Source organism: Nanorana parkeri, unplaced genomic scaffold (genome assembly GCF_000935625.1).
Source record: "Nanorana parkeri isolate BGI_ZX_2015 unplaced genomic scaffold, ASM93562v1 scaffold1901, whole genome shotgun sequence".
Lineage (NCBI taxonomy): Eukaryota > Metazoa > Chordata > Amphibia > Anura > Dicroglossidae > Nanorana > Nanorana parkeri.
This window is the reverse complement of record NW_017308169.1, coordinates 154,506-181,687: the sequence shown is the minus strand read 5'-3', so window position 1 is coordinate 181,687 and position 27,182 is coordinate 154,506. Positions and strand designations below refer to the sequence as shown.

Genomic DNA, 27,182 nt, shown 5'->3' with positions numbered 1-27,182 from the left:
AGTAATATTCCGACCTGTGTGTTACATGTTTTCATTTGGCTTTATGGATACTTAGCATAAGCATAAAATGGCAAATTAAAAAGCAAAGGTAGGTGGGGGTGTTGTCTTGAAGCACAAAAAACAAAACGGCCCATAATGAAATAATTGACCAAATAGGTAACAGAATTTGGTAGTGTTCTCAGTTTAACTTAGATCATAACTAAATGCTAAGCTGGTCTGTTAATATTTTATATTTCTTTTTTGATCTCTCATATTATAGGTAAAGGCACAGGTCCAAATAATGTTCTTCATCGATCAAGTTTTGAAGGACAAAGTGAACCATTTCCACCATATCACCCAATTAATAATGCACCATATGAGGGGCCTGGCTTTCCTGCTGAAGGTTCCACTGTGCTTAATGAAGTACCACGGCAATACATGGACTTCTTGCTCTCTGCTCCCCAGGCTGGGGGTATGAATGGACCATCACAGAGGCCTCCATCACATAACCCTCCTGGAGGCCACCAACATCAGCAGAAGGCGTATGCCAACAGTGTTGAGTCTGCTGCAATAACGTACACTATGGGGAACCACACCAGTCAAGGTCTACCTTTGCAGCCTACCCATGCTTCCAACAGCCCCCATTATGGCCGACCGCACCTTATTGTCCAGGGGGACCCTATGGGGTATGGTGTCCAAAGAACCCCATCATTTCAAAACAAAATGCAACAAGAAAGCAGTTACGTAAATATTCAGGGCAAAGGTCCAGTGCCACAAACTAGCCCAGGTCATGCATATCAGCAAGCACCAGCAGGGCTTTACATGCCACACCCTCACCACAAGCAGTCAAGTCCTTCCTCTCACCAGATGCTTGTTATGTCAAGGGGATCTCCATATGCAAATGAGTATCCTGACACAACACCAAATATTTTACCTCCATCACAGAATAGTTTAAACATAGATATGTATGATATGGGTGGTGTCTGCCCGTGGCCAAACGCCCAGCACCGCCGTAATTCTCTTCAGGGTGCTGGAATAGATGCTTCTCCACGACAACATGTTTCTTTTAGAACAGAATCTCAAGTACCAAGCCGCACCAACTCTTTCAATAACCACCAACAGCCTAAACAGGTGCAACTGCGGCAAGCTCCTCAAACCAAACCCGATTCAGCTAATACCATCACCACTGTTACTTCCACCCATATTCTTCAGCCAGTGAAGAGCATGAGGGTAGTGAGGCCAGAGCCTCAGACTGCTGTTGGTCCATCCCATCCTGGATGGCTAGCATCACAATCACAGGTACCAGAAAATGCAGAGCTGCTTGAGTCACATCCATTATCTGTCAGTGGGCCAGGTCCTTATGGGATTGAAGTGGATTATGGCAACCAGGATATGCGATTCCCACCACCACCATATCCAAAGCATATTTTGCTCAAGAACAGCTCAGAGCAGCATGATGTGAACTCCATAAGTAAAGGTGTAGAGCAGAACCTGCGGATTATTGATAATGTAACCTGCAACCAAACACAAGAAGCCAGTGGAGATGTAAAACATGAGAAAGCAAGCAAGAGTTCTAAAGCCACAAAATCTGGAAAGGACAAAAAGCAGATTCAGACATCACCTGTACCGGTGCGTAAAAATAGCCGAGATGAGGAGAAGCGGGAGTCTAGAATTAAAAGCTACTCGCCCTTTGCTTTCAAATTCTACATGGAACAGCATGTGGAGAATGTCCTGAAAACCTACCAACAAAAGATCAATAGAAGGTTACAGCTAGAACAGGAGATGGCAGAGGTAATTATATTCACCCTTTTTTGTTATACTTCCTACCATCACATATCTCTAACAGCTATTCGTCTAATAATACTTCTATAAATGAACTCTTATCACTTACAGTATACCTCTCCTATTACAGATATGTAGCTAGCCACTGCTGATCTTTCCTGACAGTTGCTTGGCTTTTATGCTGATGCTTTGGCTTCAGCACTTTAAAATACTGGCCCAAAAACCTCTAGATAGATAAGGCATTAAGACGATTTTCTTGAGTTTATTTTTTTTCAGTGCCTAATGGGGCTTTAAATTATTGAAGCCAGGCATACCTAAGCATGTAACAATGACATCCCACAAATATCTCTCATGGCAAGTGCAGGACAAAAGCAACAGGTTGTCTTAAGTAGAGATCCCATCAGCAGCTTATACTGGCCATTGGAAATGAGCTTGTGCTTTGCATTTGGCAGTTTAAAATCTAAGCCCTGTTAAATGCAGGTGGGGAGAGAGGCCTCAACCCTGTGTAAGCTCCAAATGGAGACCTGCGGTTTACACAGGGCTAACTCTCTTTGCTCCTGAACAACAGGGGAGCATGGGGTAAGTTGCAGGTGGGGCCACCACGAAGGGCAATGCTACAGGTTTACTGTAACTTTATCCTGAGACCTTTACCTATCCTATCACTTAACCATTAATACAACCCCAATTCCAAAAAAGTTGGGACGCAGTGTAAACAGCCAGCGATGGCAGTAGCTGCAGGTCCCTTTTTATGTGAATTGGCTATCACATAGGGGATTTCCTAGTCCTCTGTGATAGCAATAAAGTTAAGTGTAAAAAAAAAGTTTAAAAAAATGGTCACAAATTAAAAAAAAAAAGTAAAATATCACAAACATTTGTTTAAAGTCCTATCAGCTACTAATACCATATATTTTACTTTTGGGTTTATGGTAAACATTCATGTCACCAAAAAAATGTTTCAACAGACATGGTAAAGTGAAGGCATCCATGTACCTGCTGTAACTATGCTTGTCTTCACATTTGTTTCTGTGTGTCAGGGGAGGACCCTGGAGCCAAGGCTGTATCAAAGCCTCAGCTTCTCTTCTAGTTAAAGTGACACTAAACTCAGGATTTATATCTTAAAAATACATTCTAATACCTTAACTATTAACAAAAATGTATCTTATTTGTGTATCACTCGGCTGTAGATCCTCAAATCATCTCTGAATTGGCGCTGACACTGTCCTTGCTTCTGGAGGGGGGCTACTTTTTGTTCCCCAAGGTCCCTGTGTGTTGTAATGTGGTCACCAAGCTCGCTACTTTGATGAACTACTATATCTCGTTTAGGTTACTAATTTTTAGGGATGCACCGATACCAGCTTTTCGAATACCGGTGCTTCCACTGGCATGGAGCCGGCTTCCTGGGCAAACAGGAAGCCGGGCAACATGTAGTGACATGCTGCCTGGCTTCCTGATTGCCCGGGCAGCTGTCTCCATGTTGTTTGGCCGGCTCGATTGTGATTAGCCAGAATATCGGCTTCCCAGCCAATCAGCATCGAGGCGGCTTCCTGTGCAATCTGGAAGATGGGTGGCGAGTAATGACCCGCCTCCCTGATTGGCCAGGAAGCCAGCTCCATACTGATTGGCCAGGAAACCGGCTTTCCAGCCAATCAGCATGGAGCCAGCTTCCCGGCCAATCAGGAAATTGGGAGGCCGCTCCATGTTCCCCTATGGCACTGCCGGTCAGAGGAATTTTTCCTTTGACCGGAAAGTTACGGTATCGGGGAAGGTATAGGAGCATTTGGGCGAAAAAAAATTCTCGGTATCTGTGCATCCCTACTAATTTGTATTTAAGTTATAGTCGATCATGGGAGTGTGAGATTGGAGCTGTGACTACTTTACAGAACACACAGGAACCATGGTGGACAAAAGTAGCCACCCTCCAGAAGAATTTTTTGATTTGAGGATCTACAGCCGAGTGATAGGCAAATAAGATAAATTTTTGTTAATAGTTGAGGTACTTGAATGCATTTTTAAGATTTAACTCCTGAGTTTAGTGTCACTTTAAGACTAGCCCCTGTCCCCTTTTGGCACTAAACCTTGGCACTAAACCTAGAGGTGTCTGTACATATCAGCAATAGCCTCTTAAGACCCGGCTGTTACAGCCAATTCCCAGGACATTTTGCCAAACAAAGCTTTGATGCCTCTGAACGTTAAAATGCTTTTTAATTTTAATGCAGTATGGTGACTAATGAGACATTGGCATGTATGCAGTAATAGAAGCAGGTTGCAAAGACCTACAGGCACAATTTGGGCACCAATCAGTATTACAGATTTGTTTAAATGAGATGAAGCTGTCATGTATTACTATATTTAGTGGCATTTTGCTGCTCCACTTATTTACAGATCATCTAATTCTGACTATCCTGTGAGCAGCTGAAGAAAGAGTAATCTAGCCAGAATTCTTGAAGCTTTTCCTCTGACTCCAATCTTGTTTGTATATATTAAATTCATAAAATTCTCTGTTCAGTATTTATTAAGGAATGACTCGCACTCATCCAAGCTGTTTATTCCGAGCACTTAGCCTAAGAATAGGAGACCAAATATTGTCTGTCTTGAAGAGGAATTCTTCCCTTCAGTTAATGCAGTGTAGAAGCTCTTTGAAAACATACTATTCGAGTAGTGAGAGGCAAGGTGACTCACTTTGTGTAAATAAATTCCATTATTTTATATTGCGTTATATTACATTAGGCTTAAATATTTATTTAAAGTAAACCAGCCACATACCTGGGAAATTCAAACTGAACATAGGGGAAAACAGAGGGAAGGGTGGGAGCAATTTTAGCCTTTACAGGAAAAGATTTGTATATGACTTCAGCTGTCTGTAGCTTCCCGTGTGGTAAACCATTTATATTGCTTTTTTTTAATCATATCTCAATTAAATTTTTACTCGTGAGGTTTTTTTTTCTAACCCAAACTGCTGTGTATATGGATCAAATGCATTGAAATGTTTTTCCTGCCAAAGGATTTGTATTTCTGTCCAAACCAGTCCTGAGATTTAAATGTCCTTCTCACACAGTAAAGCCAAGTGGACGACACCAGTTATAATAAATACATATAGCGTTGTCTTCTCTCCACCCTCAGCCTTCTGACTTGACAAAGAGACCATCACTCTACCTCCTGTCAGCATATTCCTTGTCAGCGCATTTGCATGCAGCATACCTGATTGATTTCCTGTCCTGTCCCTTTCTCTCCCAAGCTGAGTGCTGTTGTATAGGGTATTGTAAGAGGCTGATACCAAATTCAGGTACATATAGTGGTTGCAGTAAAAAAACAACAAAAAAAACCCTTTCAATTATGTATTAAGGAATGTAGAGTTGCATTCTATTTGTGTCTTTTACATTTGCTTGTCTGCTTTTATAGCTGTACCTTAAATTCCTACAACAGTAAGATCATTTTTTAAAACTGTATGTGCATTTAAAGTAGAGCTTTTTAGTATAAAATAGACTTAAAAGTGTTTTCCCCATAATTCTCTTAAGGGTCACGGGAGGACATATACTAGCGTCCTCCTGTGACCCAAAGCTCAGTCTATAGCGAGCTACAGCTCACGTTATACTGAGATAGCTAAACAGTCGGGACGGATCCAGACATTACTATCGAGATCCACCCAGCTGCGTGAGTGACAGCTGGCTCTGCCTATCTAGAGCCTATCTAAAAAAACAACAACATGTTAATAATGAACTTACTGCAGACCCTCTCTTCTAGGCACCAGCTGTATCTCAGCCTTCCTACAGCCTTCTGGGAAACCTGAGGATTCCAAATTTCACAAGAATGGGATCCTGCAGGAAAGGAAGGAGGAGAGAAATCATGTTGATCATTAGACTAGTATGTTAATATTTATCTACCCATTGACAGGCAAATGTCAACCGAGGTGGGAAGATGTCTTGCCCAACAGACTGAAGAGAGATGGGTTGATCTGGCAGAGGTTTATTCGACAAGTTACCTTGCCGTTTTTGCTTTAGATCGTTTCTGGGCATTACATAATGGCAGGAGTCATTTATTTGGAGGAGAAGTTGACATGGCCATACATAAATAGTTGAAGCCTGAGTTCGGGCATGTCTGAACTTTATGCATCCATGCATAACGACAGATCAGTATGATCTGGATCATTGGGTGGATATTAGAAGTTTTGCACAATGTGTGTCATCAGCTTTTTTTAACCTAGCCTCTGACTTCAGGGCAATCCACACACAAGCAGATTCTAAGCACATTTTGTCTAAACCAAGCTTTTATTACCAGACACAAAAAACAAGTTCATGGGCATCACTTGGACAGGAAGACACAAATGCCAAGAAAACATGAGAGAATCTAACCTTTCCCACTCTACTAAAAGAGCTTTTATTACCTGTGCCTGTCCACATTGGAGAAATCCCCAGTCACTTCCGTCACTGTGACATAATAAAATAAGTTTTGGATAGAGTTGGGCATTACAAAGTTGTTGAAGATTTTATTTATATGGATAAGCAGTATGATATTCTGTTTTTCTTCTGTTTGTAAGAATATGCTCAGCTTGCCCTATGGCAGCAATAGCTGTTACAGTTTTAGCCACACAGTTGAATGACTGGCTTGTGTATATTTTTGTAACACTAATTATACCTCTATTTTTATGCGGATCCCTGCCGATCCTGAATGTAGCTTGACTGCACTGCGTAGGGCTCGGTATAAGTCATGAGCGCTGATGCTGGTAGGCGGTCAGTCAGTGCTTTGTTCTTGCTGCATATTTCTAGAGGTGTGGGATGTTTGCGTGGTGCGGAAGATCCTAGAATGTTTTAGTTTGCTGGTTGGGAATAATTAGCACAAGTTGGCTCTCTTCCGTGTGCGGCTGCACTTTGATTTAAAACCATTTATTTTTATTCCATCCTTGAGGCCTAAATAAAGCACAACAAAGGCAGGCAGTCTTCTGTCACTCCTGTGTTCTATTTCCCATGACTAAATTTGGCTGTAGACATTGTTGGTAGTGAGGTTGAAAACAAGCCAGCCACCAAAAGATGCATTGTAAATAGATCTTGGTGCGAGGCATTGTGGGCATACGGTAATTCAAGTTTAATATCCATTAAACTGACACTAAACTCAGGAGTTAAACCTTAAAAATGCATTCAAGTACCTCAACTATTAACAAAAATGTAGATCCTTAAAATCAAAAAATTCTTCTGGAGGGTGGCTACTTTTGTCCACCATGGTTCCTGTGTGTTCTGTAAAGTAGTCACAGCTCCAATCTCACACTCCCATGATCGACTATAACTTAAATACAAATTAGTAGGGATGCACAGATACCGAGAATTTTTTTTCGCCCAAATGCTCCTATACCTTCCCCGATACCGTAACTTTCCGGTCAAAGGAAAAATTCCTCTGACCGGCAGTGCCATAGGGGAACATGGAGCGGCCTCCCAATTGCCTGATTAACCTTAACTAGGAACAATACTGAATCTTATTTGTGTATCACTCAGTTGTAGATCCTCAAATCGTCTCTGAATTGGTGCTGACACTGTCCTTCCTTCTGGAGGGTGGCTACTTTTGTTCCCCATGGTCCCTGTGTGTGTTGTAAAGTAGTCACCGCTCCAAGCTCGCTCCTGTGATGGACTACAATCTCACATTTAGCTAATTTGTATTGAGATTGTAGTTTATCAAAGGGTTGCGCTTGGAGTGGTGACTACTTTACAACACACACAGGAACCATGGGGAACAAAAGTAGCCATCCTCCAGAAGGAAGGACAGTGTCGGCACCAATTCAGAGATGATTTGAGGATCTGCAGCCAAGTGATACACAAATAAGCTTCATTTTTGTTAATAGTTAAGGTACTTGAATGCATTTTTAGGTTTAACTTCTAAGTTTAGTGTTATTTTACTTGCACTTATAGGTCCTCAGTGGCTCTGGATAGGCAGCTCTCACACACCAGGGGTCTTGCAGTAGCACCCTGTATGAGATACTATGGTGAAAGTAGATATTGATGGCACTACACCATTGGCTTTAGAGTCCAAAAATGTTATTAGTTTATTCATAGATAGGATAACATGGGTCAAACAAAATCCCTCTTCATCAGGGCTACAATTCAAAACCAGAAATATGAAATTTAAATCAATACAAAATAAAACAAAATGACTTCATCATAACTGGACAGGTTGGTGACTTCTTATACAAGTTAGGTTTAATCCCAAAAAGTGATTCTAAAAAAAATATAGACTCGCACAGTCTCTTCTGTCACAAAAAGCCTGCCTGCTAGTACCTTTTCAATAAAAAACTGCTTAAACTACCTAATTTATTATGCCCCCCCACCCCTGATTCTCCCTGCTGCAACTCCCAATGTCTCAGGGTGGTTTGGCACTGCCAGATTTGGAAAGGTATTATTGCTTCCCAATTGGCGCATTTGCATTGGAGGGTATTTCCACAGATTAATACCACAGCCATGGTTACAAAGGCTGCTGTAGTCTCTTCGAATTAAACTCTCTCAAATCTTATTCATAGGCAATCACTACATATCACTGATGGGATCTCCATCTTGGCTAGGTCCCTTAAAATCTAAAAGCAATGTCAGCAGTTACTTCCAAAATAACCCAGAGCTGTCTCTTCTAACAACCCCATCCTGTATAATCCAAGCGTGAACACTTTTTGATGGTGCCATATGGATCTCGGTTAGCTAAAGTGAAGCTCAAATACAGTATGTGCATTAATTGTACCTGAAGTGACCCTACAAGCTATTTTCTTTACTGAAGCGGGAGTCGTACATCTTCGGTGCCTGAAGTTTTGAATACCTTCAACTTAGGCATGTGACTGTCACTGCAGCCCAGTTTGGGTTACCAGATGTAGTCTTTGGCCTGTCCACATTAGAGGCCGCTCTCCTTTAACTCATAAACAGCTGATTTCCATGATTTAGGGGTCATTATCTCAGGCAGGGCCTTCCAAACTTTCCTGTGTGTATGAACACTGGAATGTAGACATCCCAGACCTGACTGAGCCAGACTGGAAGGAAGTTTCGGGTTCCTATTTTGATACAGGTTTTTCCACGAAGGATAAACCTATCCAGCTAAGATACTTCCACATAGTGTATTTCACTCCTGCCTGACTATTTAGAATCCCCAACCTGTTGTAGGTCCCAGGTGTCAGATGGAGAAATACTTTATATGGTTTGGTGATGATCTAAAGTCAGACCCCTTTGGCCACACATTACAGTATTTTTTTCTCCTAACTTTCTCATTCCTAACATCTGTAATCCGTAGTGGTGCCTTTTCAGTAATTTTGGTGAACTCGATTTAAGCTCAGCCAAGAAAGCTTCTATAAGACTATTACTTTAACACCAGGAAAACCATAGTTCTTGGACGTCTTTAGTGAGTTTGAGAGTTCCTCCCCATAGAACCACTTATGAATCTCATGTAAAAAGATTTGGTGTGAGTGGGTAGAGTATGCCAACTCCTATGAGCAACATTTAAGCCTGTTACACTCCCTTGCACAGATAAACTGGGGAAGGGGAAGAAGCAATAAGGACCTTCACACTGTCTTGTAGAAATAAATAATTGTTCCATATATTCTATAACATTTTATTTTTGTAAATTGTAGGCTGGTCTTTGTGAAGTTGTTCAAGAGCAAATGCGAAAAATTCTGTACCAAAAGGAATCCAACTACAATAGACTAAAAAGAGCCAAAATAGACAAGTCCTTGTTTGTGAAGATAAAAACCCTGGGCATTGGTGCCTTTGGTGAAGTATGCCTCGCCAGTAAAGTGGACACCAAAGCTCTGTATGCCATGAAGACTTTGAGAAAAAAGGACGTTTTGAACAGAAACCAGGTGGCACATGTGAAAGCTGAGAGGGATATACTAGCAGAGGCTGACAATGAGTGGGTAGTGAAGCTTTACTATTCCTTCCAGGACAAAGACAGCTTGTACTTTGTGATGGACTATATCCCAGGAGGAGACATGATGAGCCTGCTTATACGAATGGAGGTGTTTCCTGAGCACCTGGCCATGTTTTATATCGCAGAGCTGACTCTGGCCATCGAGAGTGTCCACAAGATGGGGTTTATCCACAGGGACATAAAACCTGATAACATTCTCATAGACCTGGATGGCCACATAAAGCTAACAGACTTTGGCCTTTGTACTGGATTCAGGTGGACACACAATTCAAAATACTATCAAAAAGGTAGGTTCTTCTCTGGTTACCATTTTTCTCCAGTTAATCTTCCTCTGAAATAAATATATTAGTTATCTGAATTGTTACTAGTTTTATCAATCGATGTGACAACCCAGTCATGGGAAACAAATGACTAGACACATGGGTAAAGCTATTTAGCATTTCAGCTGTTCCCTTTTCTCTACGAATCTCCCTTTTTTTATCAGCAGACTTGAATGCTAATTTGGCAAAATCTTCCTACCTGATGAATGCCATTTGTTTTTAGATTCACTTACTTCTACTAAATGTAGGTTAAAAATACATACAAAGCCCAATACAAACATACATACAAAGCCTAGCCCTTCCCAAAAGTTTAATTTTTGTGGGGTGGGGCAGTGTTGAAAGGTTGGAAATTTTCAGTGTTTTTATTGCTTGGTTAAACACCAAGTGTTTTTCCCCATAGTTCTAGGGGGGGGACATATACTAGCGTCCTCCCGTGACCCAAAAAATAAAAACACAAGGGCGCAATAATCTTGATAGTGTATATTCTAGAGACTTCCTGTCTCTGTGTCAAGAAGGGGAAAAAAAGGTGGTGCACTTACATTTGTATCCCAGGAACTGGATGCAGGGCGGCCTTAATGGAGGATCGAGTTGACCAATGTGTATTGCTCCACGATGCTGGTGTACGGAGTGTACGGCTAGAAAGTTCCTGGGATTCAAATATACGTGCACCACCTTTTTTCCCCCTTCTTGACACAGAGACAGGCAGTCTCTAGAAAATACACCATCAAGCTTATTGCGCCCTTGTGTTTTTATTGTTGTATTGTTTACAGGCATTCCCCTCCTGGGCTGCATACCATATAGCTCACTTACCACATACATTCCCCATAGCATCCACCGGAGAGCGCTGTATATTGTTCTTTTTTTTACCCGTGACCCAAACCTCAGTATATCGGAGTGCCGCAGCCAGGGATGCTGTCGAGATCCACCCAGTGACAGCTGTCTAGAGGCAGAGCCAGCTGTACCCGCCTCCAGCCCCGTCTGTTCCTCCAGTCAGCGCTGGAGGATCGGAGAGGGGAGGGGGGAATCCCTGTGGGGTGCGGTGACTGACAGTCACAGCTGTCTGCAGGGAGATGATCGAGAAGTGAGCGAGCGACGGTATGTGTTCGCTCACTTCCCGATCTACTGAGCCGACCTGTGACAGTTTCATTGTCACAGGTCGGCTAGAACTATGAGGATGAGTGAAAAGCACTCACCTCATTGTTCTCCTTTTAACCTTCCTGTCACAATGATAACTACTCCCTTAATTTTTTTCTGGTATACTAGGAACAGGAATGTGCGAACATCTTGTTGGGATCAATGAAAGAAATAAGAAATGTTAAATCTTTTCCCCTCTATGCAATGCTTACAAATGTGGCTGATGATAGACTTTACAATGTATAGAATATGCAGCCTGAACTTCTTTTTTTTTTTTACGTATTGGATAGAGTAGGCAAGGATTAGAAACATTTTGGGTTATACTGCTATTGGGGGGCTCCATTTCAGAGATATTCCCTCACTTCCTGTCACTTCCTGCAACATAGAAACGCAAACAATAATAAAAAAAAGTGTAGACTTTGATTTGGACATTCAGAAAAAGCTTCAATAAAGGTACAGTCTCTTTTTTTCAGAGCACCATAGTTTTAACAGCAATGCGAGTTCTACAGATCTGATTTTAATTTGCAATTTCAAAATTATTTTACCTTTTTACCAATAAAAATATAATACACATATTTTCCATTCTTGTAACTTTTCATTTAAGGGAACCATATACGGCAGGACAGTATGGAGCCCAGTGAGCTGTGGGATGATGTGACTAATTGCAGGTGTGGGGATAGACTGAAGACATTGGAACAGCGAGCAAAGAGACAGCACCATCGATGTCTGGCTCACTCGTTAGTAGGGACTCCTAATTACATAGCCCCCGAAGTCCTCCTGCGCAAAGGTGAGTGGTATATAAAAGGAGACCAGCAGCTACCAAAAGGCTAAGCTATAGAAAAGGTAAAATAGAGTGCAACTCCTGGCAACAAATACAAAGAATCCAATAAGCTTTATATCCTATCTAGGACACACAACTGCGTTACAGTCAGAAAGATCACTTTGCTTACCCTAAGCCTAGTTTTTTATAGTCCATTGGAGCTATATACGTCAAACTTTTCATTATGCTGGGCTCCTCCCTCCTCTTCCCTCATGTGATCTGTGCAGTATCTTCCCTTATGTGTGAGTAAGGCTAAAGAAAGAGTGGTGTCTGAAATGAAGTACGATCCATTCTGGATGCTTGTTGCTCAGATTCAGGGTCATTCAGAAGGTCAGCTGAGATGAGGATGAGGCAGTTATGGGGATTTTACTGATGAAGATGAATGCTGAGGAGATGGCAGTTTTGGGCATTCACTGGGTCCTGAGTCAGTTTAAATGTACCTGTTTGTCTAGAGTGGCATTTTAAAGGGTTAGTTTACTGCCAAATAAAAAGCACTTATCCATCCTGCCTAGTTCTCATGACCTGAATTCAGCCCCCACCCCCCTCCAGCTGCTTACCCAACTGAGTAGGTCACACGTGTGAGTTGTCATAGACTTTTATATTGGGCCCTTTACACTTGTGTCACCAAAAGAAAGCTCTATCTGTCCCCAAAAAAGGGTATAAAATTAATTTCAGTACAGCGCTGCAAACGGAATAAATGTCAGTCAAAGTACCGCAGCGCTGAATACTGAAAAATGGCCTGGCCAGGAAGGGGGTTTAACACCGCGGATGTCAACTGGTTAAAGTAGCTTTTTATTTTGAATAGATTCCATCACTATAACGCTAGAAACATGCATCAAAACCTTTACCCCACCCAAAAAAAAAACCCCCAATGCATCACTAACCTTGACTTCAGGGAGCCTGAGAAGAAGCATATATTCCTGATTCAGCGCTAGAACGGTTTTATTATGTTCATGTAGATGAGAAGAGTGATACAGAGGTCACGCACTTTCCCTCTAATGCAATGGAGAACAAATCCATCTTGCAGCCTGAAGCAAGACTAGACGAGCCATTTGACCTCATTAAAGACTTGCCTGTATTTCTCTAGTGTTTTGTGAGCCGTAGTACACGGAGGCAGGAGGAAAACCAGGGGCAAGCTAAGGAAGTATTTTTATGTACAACTCCCCACACAAGTAGTGGTGACCTCAGCAGTAAATGTACTTCTACACACTTAAAGTGGACTTTTACCCCCTTTCACTAAAAATCACATCAGCATCCGGCTCTGCATGCTGATCTAAAATCATCTTCCAATCATTAGTTAAACAAACATGTTTTTCATTTACTTACAAATAGAGTTTATCAACTTTTGGCACAAATGAGGCAATGTGCCCAAGCAATGCATCCTGGGAGGGTTACATCAGCAGAGCATTGCTGGGAAATCTCATGAAATCTCAGGGAAAGGCATTTCCTCCCCTGAGATGATGTGCATGGTCACATGTCCTAGTCCCAGATTTTCAGGAAGTAAAAGGAGAGCTAGTAACCTACCCTTAGTAAACATGGCCACTGTCAGAAGATTGGGGAAGAAAAGAGAAATAAGGTATGCATAGAATACAAAGCCGGCAATTATCTAGAAGTATGTGTCTGTAGATTGTCATCACTAAACATTTCTAAAGGTGTTGTTATTTTAAAGATCTGGGTAAAGGTCCTCTCTAAAAGTAAACACAAAGTTCTCCTAGGACAAAGATCCAGTCCAAGTGGAGTTTGGTCATCTATCAATTTTTCTTGGTGTGCTAAACTGTTGTATTTGTGTTTTGCAGGATACACACAGCTCTGTGATTGGTGGAGTGTGGGAGTCATTCTCTTTGAGATGCTAGTTGGTCAGCCTCCTTTCCTAGCATCTAACCCTACAGAAACGCAGCTAAAGGTAAGTGTCACTTCAGGTCATGTTTCTTTTTGTCCCTACAGCCATATTTGTCAGTTGTTCTTCAGTAGTCAGCTATATTATTCAATACAACAGTGCAAGGAAGAAGAATAGTGTGCAGAATGCAGCAACCCATGGCAATAAGTCAAATATCAATCTATTGGAGTCCGATCAGTGAAAGATAGATTCTGATTGGTTAATGTGGGTTATATCAAACAGCCGGTAACGGCTGTAAAGAACGGGCAGGTTTTTTCTGCCCGTGCGCGCAGAAAAAAAAGCTGTCTTATGACGGGAACCCACCCGTGTGAGTCTGCCGTCCGTCTGTTTTTTCTCAACGGACAGCAGGAGGTTAAATTACTGCTTATTGTCATCCATGGAGCTATTCACACTGCAGTTTGCTTCTTCCTTTTTAGGGCCCATTCACACCACATCCAGATCATCTCCAGACCAGATTGTTTCCGGACCCAAAATGTATCCTAATGTATCCCTATGCTATTTCTGGCCTCTGTTTCCACCAGCGCAGTCCGTTCCAGACCAGATCAGAAAAATACTGCTTGTCTCATTTTGTCTGATCTGAAACTGCGGGCAGATTCACACCATTTTCTGGACCACATTGGTGTAAAAAACGGTGTAAACCTGCTCTTAAGCTATTGGTTATAGCAGTTTGGGTGCACTTCTCATAGGGAGCAGGGATAGAAACGGTAAAGCCTAAAAATGCTTTGGAATGATGCAGGACTTCTTGAATATTTAAAAGAACACCAAGCCCACCCCATAGCCCTTAAAACCTTCTATCCTCCTATGTGCCAAGGACATTGTCACTGTAACCTCCATTTGGGCCTTTACACATGACCAGTTATAACACCAAACATTTAAGGTTCTAAAAGATTGGTTGAGAGCTGACATATGCACACAGTCAACTGTGACAGTTATCAAGCCGTGCCTTGAATGCAGCATACACTAGGCATGGGCTAGTAAGCATTGACTGTATGGTTTTTTTTTGCAAAGAAAAGGCCGGGGGGGTTAAGTTCTATTTTTAGCAGTACATCTTGTCAAAAGAACCCTTATAGGCCTGCTGGCTGCATGCTTTTAACAATTTAAGGCCATTTTTATTTTGTGAACACTGGATTATACTTAAATGGATATTTGGTAAGCTGTCCATAGTCTTTTTAGTTTCTTTTGTATATTTCTAATTCTTATGTATTATTTTGTAGGTGATAAACTGGGAGAATACGCTTCACATTCCCCCCCAGGTTAACCTGAGCCCAGAAGCCACAGATCTGATCATCAAGCTTTGTTGTGCAGCAGAAAGCAGACTGGGGAGAAATGGAGCTGATGAAATAAAGGCTCACCCCTTTTTTAGTACCATGGACTTCTCTACTGAAATTCGGCGGCAGCCAGCACCTTATGTCCCAAAAATCAGCCACCCAATGGACACGTCAAACTTTGATCCGGTCGATGAGGAAAGCCCTTGGAATGACAGTGGGGACAGCACAATGGCCTTGGACACGCTCATGTCTCCCAACAACAAACACCCAGAGCACGCTTTTTACGAGTTTACTTTCCGCAGGTTCTTTGATGACAATGGCTACCCATTTCGCTACCCTAAGCCATCTCGTGGGGAGGCCCTGCCGTGTGAAGAACTGCAGGAAGAAAATAAGACAAACTCTGGTGAGACAGAAAGCTGCCAGCCAGTCTATGTGTGAACTCAGCCAGCGCTTTTTAAAAAACGCTCATAGTATTATTTGCCAACAAGATCTTGCCATCAAAGACGTGTCATAACTTTGCGCAATTCCGGAAAATGGATGCGACTAAGTGTCCTTACAAACTGCATAGCATTCTGAAGGAAATTGTCACCCTCTTGCCTCTGCGGCAAAGAACAACGGATGTATCTGAACATCTGTTGAGCTTTGGATGTACTTGGTACTTTTTAGAACTTCACCGTTTTGACCTTCACACATATCCGACTCACAAAGCCATTCATTGACGTGAGCTGTATAAGCTACGAAGGTCTCAGCAAAAACCAAAGATGAGGAAGACTGATGAAGGCCACAGTTTGCTTTGTTATATTCAAGCAACAGGAGATCACTCTGGATAGTTGGATGAGTCAGTTGGTCCAAACGGGCAGCAAAATCTGACTTAGTGGGTATACTTCCCCCTTCTCCTTTCCTAAGATGTCTGCAGAGGAGGCACGTTCTGTGTCGGAGAACCTATACATCATTCTTAAACCTCCATCCTTTTCACTTGCTGTATCCTAGTTTGTGAAAGTAGAAATGAGTCCACTCACTTCAACCTATTATTGGGGTTTCTCTCGTCGTCCATCCCGTACTGCGACACACAATAGCCAGTACGGCAGTGGGCTGCATTGCAGATGAAGTGAAATCTGCTTGGATCCATGATTATCGGATTGGTATCCTGTGGCCATTGAAGGAGCCTATTGTTCCATACAAAGTACATGCCATATATTTGTATTGTACACGTAAAACCGCAGTTATTGACGACCTCAACAGTAATCTATATATATTTTTTAGAAAGAGCACTTATATATTTTCTAATACGTATGTTTTTATATATGTCTATGCAGAATTTTAACATGACATAACGTGCTGCTGTTTTTTTCTGTTTCATATTAGGTATTTTATTTGACTATTGAATGGGAAAGATAAGACTTGTCAGGATGGGGGAATGTTTGATAGAGAGTGTTCATGTAAAGTGACTGCAGAAACGACTCACTTTTACTATTTTGTTTGTAAGATTTCGTAGCCTGTTTCTGCCATATTGCCTTAGAGGACGTGCAAGTAGGGGTGGTCAGTCTGAACGAAATCATTTGAGCTTAAAGTGTATGTAAACCCTAACAATGAACTTACTCTTATTTGCTCCCTTTAGGTCTGTTAAATATGCCATTAAAAGCTGTTAACTATATCTGTTCAATATGTGCAAAAAATATTGATCCTGCTGGAAATCCTGTGAGCTCTTAAAGGAGAATGATGGGGGAGAGTGAAATACACTCATCCCCATAGTTAGAGCTGACGTGTGACACTGCAGCTGTCACATGTTGGCTCTATAGCTCGAGATCTGAGCGATCGCTCAGTTCATGAGCTTCTCCCTGCAGAGCAGTGACTGTCAGCCACCGCTCTCTGCAGGGATTCTCCTCTCCCTCTCTGTTCTTCCAGCGCTTACTGGAGGGACAGAAAAGGGAGGGGGCGGGCACAGCTGGTTCTAAAAAGGCAGAGACAGCTGTAAATCAGCCAGTGGGGTGGATCCCGACAATATTGTCAGGATCTTTCCTGTCTGCAGCGCGGCTCTGCACTGTCAACATATAGCCCGCTATATGCTGAGCTTTGGGTCACTGGAGGACATTAGTAAATGTTCTCCTGTGACCCAAAAGAGAACTATGACCATAGCTCTTTTTTAATTTGCTGTGCTCTGTGCCTGTGCTGCACTGAAATCTCCAGCAGTATTATTAGCTCTGCACAGTTTACCTACGTGAACAATATAACACCCCCCTCCTATGTTATAGGTAGGTGGTGGGATATGTTACTGGCAGGAGTAGTAGGGGGAAAGGAAAGGGAAAACAAATGCAGCCACCACATATAAGGACTGTAAGCTGCAATATAGCATCATTTTGTACTTGGGTTTCGATGCATTTTAAGGCAGGTCACTTTAAAAATGGGTGATCTTTGGCTGAATGTCACTATATCAATGTCACTTAATAGCCGCCTGTCATTCCTAGTGCCAGACCTTTAATGTAAAAAGTCCAGCACAGGTAAGGGAAAAAAAAGGAAAGAATCCCTTTTAGAGGCCAAAGGCATCCCAAAATGTTATACAGGTTTGGGTTTACTGGCAAGCTGAAAGACACACATCTCTTTCGAGGAGGTGTAATCGGTAGCTTTCCCAGCACCCAGTTTTAGGTGGCATTGTCCTTCCATCGATTGCACCTAAATAAAATAACCCCACACCATGTATGAAAGGCGTATATCCCCACGACATGTGACATCACCTCTGTGCAATATTATTCCAATGATTATTTTGCTTTTATAAAGAAAAATAATTCTGCGGGTGTTGTGCCATTCATTTCTGCCTTGCCTCTACTGATTGGCTGCTCCGTCGTTGCCTGAAGGGTTGTAGTAGGCTGTGTGAGGAATTGTGTGCACGCTGCATGGTCTGCAAGGTGTCCCTACGTCCATGGGCTGGTCCTGTGTGACTCCCTGTAAGTGGAAGAAAGAAAGGTGATGTAGTAATTAGTGTGATAGCCCATGAGGAGACCATTGCCGGGTTAGAGGAAGATGGCAGCTGTGTGGGGGCTTTATTAGAGAATGTTGATGTAAAGACTTGTATGATATTTTCTGTCTGTCATTGTCTGTAATACTCTGTATATATCTACAAAGCTTCTTTTCCTGTCACATACTCGCAAAGGGGAAGTCATATTGTGAGCTGAGCCATCAACTGACATGGCTTCTTATACGTTGGCCAGGTAACTGGTGCATCTTAATAGCTGAATGAGTTTGGCCTTCTATTAATGTTGTGTTTGGCTTCTGCACCATAAGTCTTCCTGCTGCATAGACGTTATTTGCATAGCTGATATCTGCTTATCGCACATTGTCCATTTTCAGATTCCCAAGAAAGATTGTCAGATGTTGTACATTACTCACCACAATGTGTCTGTCATATTAAAGCACAGCTCCAGCCAAAACATTTTAGTTTTGGACAGGGAAGGGATAGAGTCTTTTTATTTACTGTATGTCCCTTTTAAAGAGAATTTCCCTCATTTCCTCCCGGGACAGGAAGTGATGATAAATCTCTTCAGTGGAAACAGATTGCATAAATCGGTAAAATGGTAGAGGTCACTTTATTATTAGGGTCTTTGTTTCCCTGTCCTAGTGACAACCCCCCCTCACCCTCTTTTATCCTGCTGTCACAGGCAGGGACAGAAAGTGAGGAGGAATTTCTCCAACTGAGTCACAGATAGCAGTATTAAATCTTCCCAAATCTATCCAAAACTAAAAGTCTGGCTGGGCTCAAATCTTGTGTCTTAGTATTTGCTGTAAACAAAGAAGTCATAACCTAATCAAATACAAATAAATTAAACAATCTAATGTATTGTGTCCCAATAAAACTGTAATAAGTTCATTACAGCCAGTCCGTTTTTTTTTTGTTTTTTTTTTTAACAGAACATGGAGGGCTAGTTGTACCCACAAGCCACGCTGATGGACAGGGAACAGTGCTGATGCGCCGATCCCAGTGCATCGCACTGTTTAATTTTCTTTGTTAGAACATTATTGAAATGTCACGAGTAACATTTCATTAAGTTCTATTGGCACGGTGCCATGCGCTGGTACTGCGCTGAAAAAAGAACACTCAACCACATTGCGATGGTGCGAAGTGAGCAAATTGCCTTGTATGTACAATTAGACTTTTCCAGCACAGTCGCAACGCATCTGGTGTGAACGGGCCTGGAATCTGAATGGTTGACATCAGCTGTCTGAAAAAGAGATCTCAGAGACACCTTAATTTATATGCTCAGATGTAAGAAATGTAATTATAAGGATAATCTAATGGATAGGACTAATAATTGGAAATATCCCCTTGATGAGCTCCACCCATGTAGTAATACACATTAGTAAACTAAACATGAGAATGTAGTCCATCCCGGGAGTGAATTTGGAGTGGTGGCTGCCTTATAACACACACAGGGACCATGGGGAAGAAAAGTAGCCCCCCTCCAGAAGGAAGCACAGTGTCAGCACCAATTCGGAGATGATTTGAGGATCTGCAGCCGAGTAATACACAAATAAGATACATTTTTGGTAATAGTTCATGTACATGAATGCAGTTTTAACATTTAACTCCTGAGTTTGAAGTAAAGTTAGAGGATGTCAGGCTGAGAGCTTGAAAGCCAGCAGTGCAAGTTCCTATATTTCTGTACTGAGTGATTTCCTTTAAATTGAAGGGTGACAGATAGTGGCTGCCACGGCCAAGTCTAGTTACACATTTATTCAGACTTCGTAGGAATAAGTTATTGCAAGCTCCAACAAATGAAATAGGAAGTCTAACCAGCATAAGTGTCATGAACCTCTGCTCTCTTTTACCACCATCTGCCATGATAAAAGTCCCACCAGGTTTTGTCTTTGTTCAGTCTGGCAGTGGCCATTAATAGAAGTGGAAACATGAAATCATTTATTTAATTGGCATACAGTAGGAGATTTAACTTTTCTTTTTTTAGCTTAATAGGGCACCCCAGGTTTTGAGGCTCCTGAGTCATAACCGGGAATCAACTAAAAAGAGGGGTTCTGCTATCTGGCATGCAGTTTACACTAGAACTCGGGTCTCTTTTTCAGACATGTTGTCTGGGTGTATGCGGATCAATTGTAGACATAAACAGGCTTATTGAAAAAGATATTGCAGAAACCAATACAAAGAGGTTGCAGTATTCAGTAGCAATCCATGTGTAGTGACATCACTAATCTGAATGCAGGAAACCTGAATCCTGAGGAGTTGCTGCACTTCATACATCTGTGGTCTTTGCATTGTTTTGTTGAACAAGTCTGAGTATTTCTCAAGAACTGATAACTGATCAGATTCTCTCCGATGTAAAAGAAAAAAACTAGTTCTGGCTAAGAACAGTTCTTCCTGTATAAACCTTTGACAACGATCATCACATTGGTAATACGTGGAAGGATCCAAATACTTTGTTTCCAGCCAAGTACTAAATTCTTACCGTTCAATTCTTTCATGTGTAAATATCTCAAATGCATTTGAAGACACAAATATGACAGTCCGCAATCACCACATTACTATGTCATGAACAATCCCAGGAAGCTCATGAAATGTTTCTGTGTTTTAGTACATTATTATTTCATATACCTTGCCTTAGTATTTTGCCATATAATACCCTTTTAGATATTTAAGCAACACATATATTTGTGTATTTGTTTACAACTGGATGAGAGTTGTGCTTCTGGCATATGTTGAGCTTGTGCTGTGACTTTGTACGATTCAGTATTACTGCTTTTTTAATAATGCCAAACTCTGATTTGTCATTTACACCTATCTGACAACCTGTATTGTGGTAGTTTCTTTCTCAGGAACTCAGTTTATCTGTTATTTATTGATATATCAACGCCATTAAAAAGCTTTTACTGGCACAGTTTATGAAATAATAAAAATATAACAAAACTTCTCTGTAGTCTTTTGTACGTTCAATTTAGATAAATAAATAAAAGGATTTGCTTACAGCACCACCTACTGGTGAAATCAGATATTGTGAACCGACCCAAAGAAAACAATGCAAGAGTTGGAAGTAGGTATGTACATCAATCGCACAGTCGATAACGAGTATAACATGGTCTCTCAACATTTCATCTTGCACTTCTGTTTTTCCTGGTCAAAAGAAAAGAATGCCTGTAGATGGTAACTGCTGTTTAGGTCCGGGTCTATCAAATAACGTAAGCAACAGCAGGGCACTAATCCCACTGGTGTTTGTAGGGTGGGTGGGAGAAACCTATTCATATGGAAATAGCCTCCATCTGAAAATAATGGTTGACTGTCATGCTTAGCAAGTGGCTGTAGAACAGCGGTTCTCAACCTTTCTAGTGCCGCGACCCTTTGATACAATTGCCCAATTTGTGGCGACCCGTAACAGTAAAATAATTTTCGTTGCTCCTTCATCGCTGTAATTCTGCTACCGTTCAATATCGGCTCCCGGCCGCCCGGGAGAGAAAAGCTTTCTCCCGGAAAGGTTTACTCTGCTCGATCAGAGTAAACCTTTCCCTGCTCTGTTTTTTTAGGAATGCATAGCTAGATTCCTATTGGCTATTTCAATTTGCAATATCCAATAGCAAGCTGGCTATTGCACCCGCCCTCTGCTGCTGTCAATTGACTAGAAGAGGACCTGATGGAGAACTTCAGGTCCCCCACTGCAGTGGGCGGGTGCAATAGCTAGTTTGCTATTGGCTATTGCAAAGTGATATAGCCAATAGGAATCCAGCTATGCATTCCTATGCTGTTTTTTTTTTATTATTATTACCGGCGGCTCCGATGTCCGAGAAAAAAAAAACCAGAGCAGGGAAAGCAGATCGAGCAGGGTAAACCTTTCCGGGAGAACGTGTTTCTCTCCCGGGCGGCCAGGAGCCGCTATCTAATAGCGGGAGAGTTGGCATGTCTGTAGGCGACCCCTGGCAAATCGTCAATCGACCCCCGACGGGGTCGTGACCCACAGGTTGAGAACCGCTGCTGTAGAACTAAATGGGTCACTGACCCAAGAACAAATATGTATCAAGTGAAGGAAGAAGTCCTGATCTGCACATTTGTTCTAGATCTGTATTGGAAAAAACTTCACTAGGCTCATAAAATTAAAAAAAATACCATTATAACTGAATACCATTAATGATAAACTTTCTATCAGCACAGGATCATTTTTGCAGAGTATAGAGAACTATTCCTTAGGCTGAACCCCTATATACAGTATGGTCCTCTTCAGCACTTGTACAAGCTCAGGGATTTTGTAGAGAGAAATTACCTAATTATCTATCAGGGTTATTCATAAAGGGTGAGGAATTAGAAGGCAGGAGAAGGGAACAATCTAGGACAAAATAGCTGAACTGGAAAGGGAGCTGAATTGGAGACTTTTTCCAAATCCGCTATTCTGTCCTAGATTGTTCACTTCTCCTGACTTCTCCAAACTCTTCACCCTTTTGTGAATAACTCTGCAGATGTTTTTGGATTGTGAGGGGAAACCACACAAACACAGGAAGGATAAGTGGACTCCATGCAGATAGTGTCTGTGGTGCATATCAAGTTTAGGATCCGCTACTGCAAAGCAGCACTGGTAACCAGTCACCATGCCACCCAACACTGACTCCGCAAACTGCTGTCTGAGCAATTATTACCTTGAAACTATCAGGTCTATCCACAAAAGGGTGAAGAGTGTGGAGAAGTGAACTGTCTAGGACAAAATAGCTGATTTGGAAAAATTCTGCAGTTCAGCGCTGTTGTCCTAGATTGTTCACATGTAGCCCTGTATGTTATCAGTCTTGCAGGGATGAACACACAGAGTATTACAAGAGCTAAAGTACCTTACCTGGCGAGAATGCAATTCCAGGCTCCCTCCTGTGCTGTTTGAGGGCCGGTTCACACCACAAAGTCTGCGTTCCAGAGTGTTGGGCCACTGGAACGCCAGGTGGCCGGCTCCCTGCGGGAGGGGGCGTGGCGGTGCATTGTAGTCAATGGCACCGCAGTCACGCCCGCTCCCGGAACGCAGGCACATTAGTGCCTGAGTTCTGGTCCAGTGCGATCTGCAAAAATAGTGCTTGCAGTATTTTTGCAGATTGCACTGGACCGGAATGCAGGCACTTATGTGCCTGCGTTTCAGGTGTGGGCGATTGCACTGGGGGCGTGGCTGCAGTGCCATTGACTTCAATGCACCGCCACACCCCTGAACGCAGGTAGCTGGCCGCTTGGGTGCCAGGGGCCGAACGCTCTGAAACGCAGACTTTGTGGTGTGAACTGGCCCTAAAAGCATAGGCATTTAGTCACAATCACATGATCACTACTGAAGGGGTATGATCATGTATATTTATGTATTCATATAAAACAAAGGGAATGGGGAAAATACCACATCATGGTGACTAGATGGAGCTGAGGATCATGGGAAATATACATGTTAGTAAGGAGATACAATGTTACAATTCAAGAAACCGTTGGAAGGAAAGATCAAATATATGTAACCATTGATACTACAGGTATAGCAGTTGTTACATTTATATGCTCATTCTCTCCAGCGATGTCTTGAATTGTATCTCGTTACAAACATATTTATTTCATTACAGATAAGGACTTCTGACATTATGCTGACTTTCTTTATATGTACACTCACCAAGCAATTCACTAGGGACCTGTACACCAAATCAGCTGATCGTGTGGCAGAAGTGCAATGCATAAAATCATGCAGGTATAGGTTGGAAGCTGGGGGGGGGGAAAGTGTTCTCTGCGATTTTTGACTCTGACTTGATTGTTGGTGCCAGATGGCTGATTTAAGTATCTCTGTAAATGCTAATCTGAGATTTTCAGGCACAGCAGTTTGTTAGAACAGCTTTCATTCCTTTCCATGGTGCAGACAGGCTTCTGATGTGAAAGGGGGAACTCTGATGTAAAGGGGGATGGGGATCTGATGTGAATATGGCTCCTGAAGTGAAAGGGAGGGCTTGTGATATGGCTGGGGGCTCTGATACAAAAGGAGGGGACTCCTGATTTAAAAGGCGGGATTCTAAATTGAAAAGGGAGGCTCTAATGTGACGGAGGCTTCAGATTTGCGTGGGGTCCCCCTTAAAATCCATATAAGATCTGGGACAAGGGTCTGCTATGGATTTTGGAAGGGCCACACATTGTTTTTTTACACTCTAGACTGGTATGCCGTAAGATTTTGCATATTTTTAAAGACTGCCATGACTAAAAAAAGGCTGAGAAATGCTGCTCTAGAGTGTACTCAAAATGATGCAAAACACTGAAAACATCCAGTGAGTGGCAGTTCGGCAGTTAATGAGAGATGTCAAAAATCTGGAAAAGTTTAGCATGGTCTGATGAATCTCAATTTCTGCTGTGACACATATAGTAGGCCAGTCACCAGATCTGAATCCAAAGAACACATTTAGGACGTGGTAGAACCGGAGATTTGCAGCATAATTGTGCATCTGAAATCGCATGATGCAATCATGCCAACCTGGAGCAGACTCAAAGGAATGTTTGTGGAATCCATGCCACAAAGAATTGAGGCCGTTGTGAAAACAAAGGGTGACCCTACTCAGTAGTGGTATAGTGTTCCTCATAAAGTTTTGACTCAGTCTTGGTGTTCATTTTGACGGAAAATTCCAGTTTAGTTTTAGTCCAATTTTAGTCATCTGAAATGTTTTAGTCTAGTTCTGTTGACTAAAATCGAACGGCTTTATTCAAAGTGTAATGTGTTAATTAAGCAATTCTCTAGAATTTCCAAACTCATTATATATCCCTGGAGTAAACCTTCATTAACCTGTTATTACTTATGGCATTAAGGTTTGAACATGCAATACAGACACAGATTTAGCTGCTGTGATATAGAACGTCTTTAGTAACCGATGAAGGAGTATTCTCTGCGGTTTGCAGGGCGTTGATCCAGGCGGCAGGGAGGCCAATGGAGCCAGCGTCTCAGCCAATCCAGCTGCCGATAGTCAGGGGACTGAGGCTTTGGCGGAACTCCGAGGGAACCAGAAGTCCAAATAGGTAAATGCAATAGTCCCTCCCATTTTCATTGTGTTTTTGTTCTTTGACGAATGTATTTTCGTCACAGTTTTAGTCCTATTAACTGGGTTTTTATTAGTTTTAGTTACTGAAAACATGACGAAAATATTTTCATCAAGGAAATGAACACTGGGGTGTATATTTGTTCTAGGTTAGTGGCCAACAGTATTGAAGCCAGAGACTCTGTATGCCAGTCATCCAGCTTCAGCAGTGGCAGCCCCTGCATTTCTCTCAGAACAGGTTGGGCACAGAGATATGGCTGCCGGAGCCCCCAGAAGAACAGTAATTTAACTCGCCAGTATCCACACAACATAGGAATCCTATCTATTCCAAACAAAGTAACCTTACATTTTTTATTTGCCTGGCAGAAAGTATTTATTGTCTCCAGCTGCTTATGCACTTAAGAACATTTCAGTAGATATATTTTGTGTTTCTTTTTATCATTTGGCAACACATGGAACGTGTAATGCATGCTGGATGTCGGCCCATTCACAGGAAAGAAACTTGGCTGGTTGTCTTTGTCTATGTAGCTCAGCATAAATCACTGTTCCTAGTATAAATCTATATTGCCACCTAGTGGTGTAATGAAGATATGGCGTGCAGGTGGACTAGGGCTCAGAAAACTACTGTTCTGAAAACATTTACTGACAGGCCCAACAAACTGAAAATTCTAGCTTTTAAAGAAGAACTCCAGGGATATTAAAAACGTATCCTTGCAGTGGGGCTACCCCCTGCAGTACAAGTGCTCATGTTGTCTAGGGGGCTGTATTACCCTTAGTCTCAGTCCCACTGGGCCCGCAGCTTCTTCTCCCTCTGGGCTCTGGCAGTCTTAGGACAGCTGATGTCATCACGTCTATTGCAGGTCCATTTGACTACGAGAGACATTCCCTTGCAGTGCAGGTTTTAACATTCCTGGAGTTCTTCTTTAACCTCCCTGGCGGTAATCCCGATTGTGGCTCGGGGTTAATTTTCAGTACCAAAAGCAGTAACCCCGAGCCACACCCGGGATTACACTGTAGCGTCACTTACCTTGTCCCAGTGTCCTCCGGCCGATGCCGGCATCGGCATCGCAGGGGGGGCGGAAACCAGCGGGAAATTCAAAAGTAAAAAATAGAAAAAGAAAACATACTGAGATAATCAGACCGCCAGGGAGGTTATAACACTTTTTCTTTTCATCAGGCATGATACTGCTAACATAACCATAGTTTACCACTCGCCACCGGCCATACGCAAAATATGTGGCCGCATGGAGGGTGGTCTTTAATGCCAGGCTGCCACATGTATGCAAACAGTACTGTGTGGAGAGTCTGCTTACTCGGTGCCCCCAGGACAATGACCAAGATGGCTTCAGCAGCTTCCGGTCACTGTTTACTTTTAGGAGCCGGTGAGACAGCTTTCCCTAAAGAGAACTTGTCACCAGTAGCATGCTATCACATGGGAGCTAACAGTGGAAGATCAATCCACCACGGGTGATCTGCATGTTGAATATTGTTGACCTGGCACAGGTGCCCAGGCTTAATGACACCTCTGGTGCTGGATTGAGTCCCACCAGTTGATTTGGGCCTACAAGTAAATCCTGCTCCATGCATATGTGTGCCTATGTAGAGTGAAGGGTTGAGTGCTGCAAGCACTGACTTTCTTAGGAAAAGGCTAGTGCTACCACCCTGGAAATCCTTACTAGCCAAGCAATACTTCCTCCAAGAGGGGTCATCATTGAAGTCCTACAGACATGTCTGTGGGCCCATTCAGACCTAAGAAGACATCCCCAACCATCTCATCTTGGGAAGAAAATGAGTCAGTAGTTTATTACTCTAAAGATGACAGTGGAGCCAGGGTGATATCTGCTGAGCAAGTGTATACCTGAAAACTTCTTCCTACGACATGTGGCATGTCATTCATATATATAAAACAAGGCACATTCCCATTAGCCTGATTCACTAGCCATCTGCCCTTTGTCTGCTGAGCTGGGTGCAGGGGCTGAATATCGGTGTGCGCAAAGGAGCATTTTAGGCTAAAATCCATGTGCCCTCAGAGCTCGCTGCTCTTCAGCTGAATTTTCCATTCCAATGAAAATCCCAATGTGTTTTTTTTGGGG

At 42.4% G+C, this 27,182-nt stretch overlaps 1 protein-coding gene and 1 long non-coding RNA gene across 2 annotated transcripts in view; one reads left to right on the top strand and one right to left on the bottom strand.

Annotated features, from left to right (window-relative positions):
• LATS2 (large tumor suppressor kinase 2) overlaps window positions 1-15,903 on the top strand; it is a 56,124-nt gene extending 40,221 nt beyond the window's left edge. Inside the window, exons 3-7 of the mRNA XM_018572015.1 lie at window positions 260-1,770; window positions 9,350-9,932; window positions 11,704-11,886; window positions 13,716-13,822; window positions 15,031-15,903. Coding sequence (XP_018427517.1) covers window positions 260-1,770; window positions 9,350-9,932; window positions 11,704-11,886; window positions 13,716-13,822; window positions 15,031-15,522 — 2,876 coding nt within the window. The 3' untranslated portion in view covers window positions 15,523-15,903. The remainder of the gene's footprint in view (window positions 1-259; window positions 1,771-9,349; window positions 9,933-11,703; window positions 11,887-13,715; window positions 13,823-15,030) is intronic.
• A 1,849-nt stretch (window positions 15,904-17,752) lies between these two features.
• The window catches only part of LOC108800072, a 15,692-nt gene continuing 6,262 nt past the window's right edge, over window positions 17,753-27,182 (bottom strand). The window contains exon 3 of the long non-coding RNA XR_001942068.1: window positions 17,753-18,404. This is a non-coding gene — a long non-coding RNA (uncharacterized LOC108800072). The remainder of the gene's footprint in view (window positions 18,405-27,182) is intronic.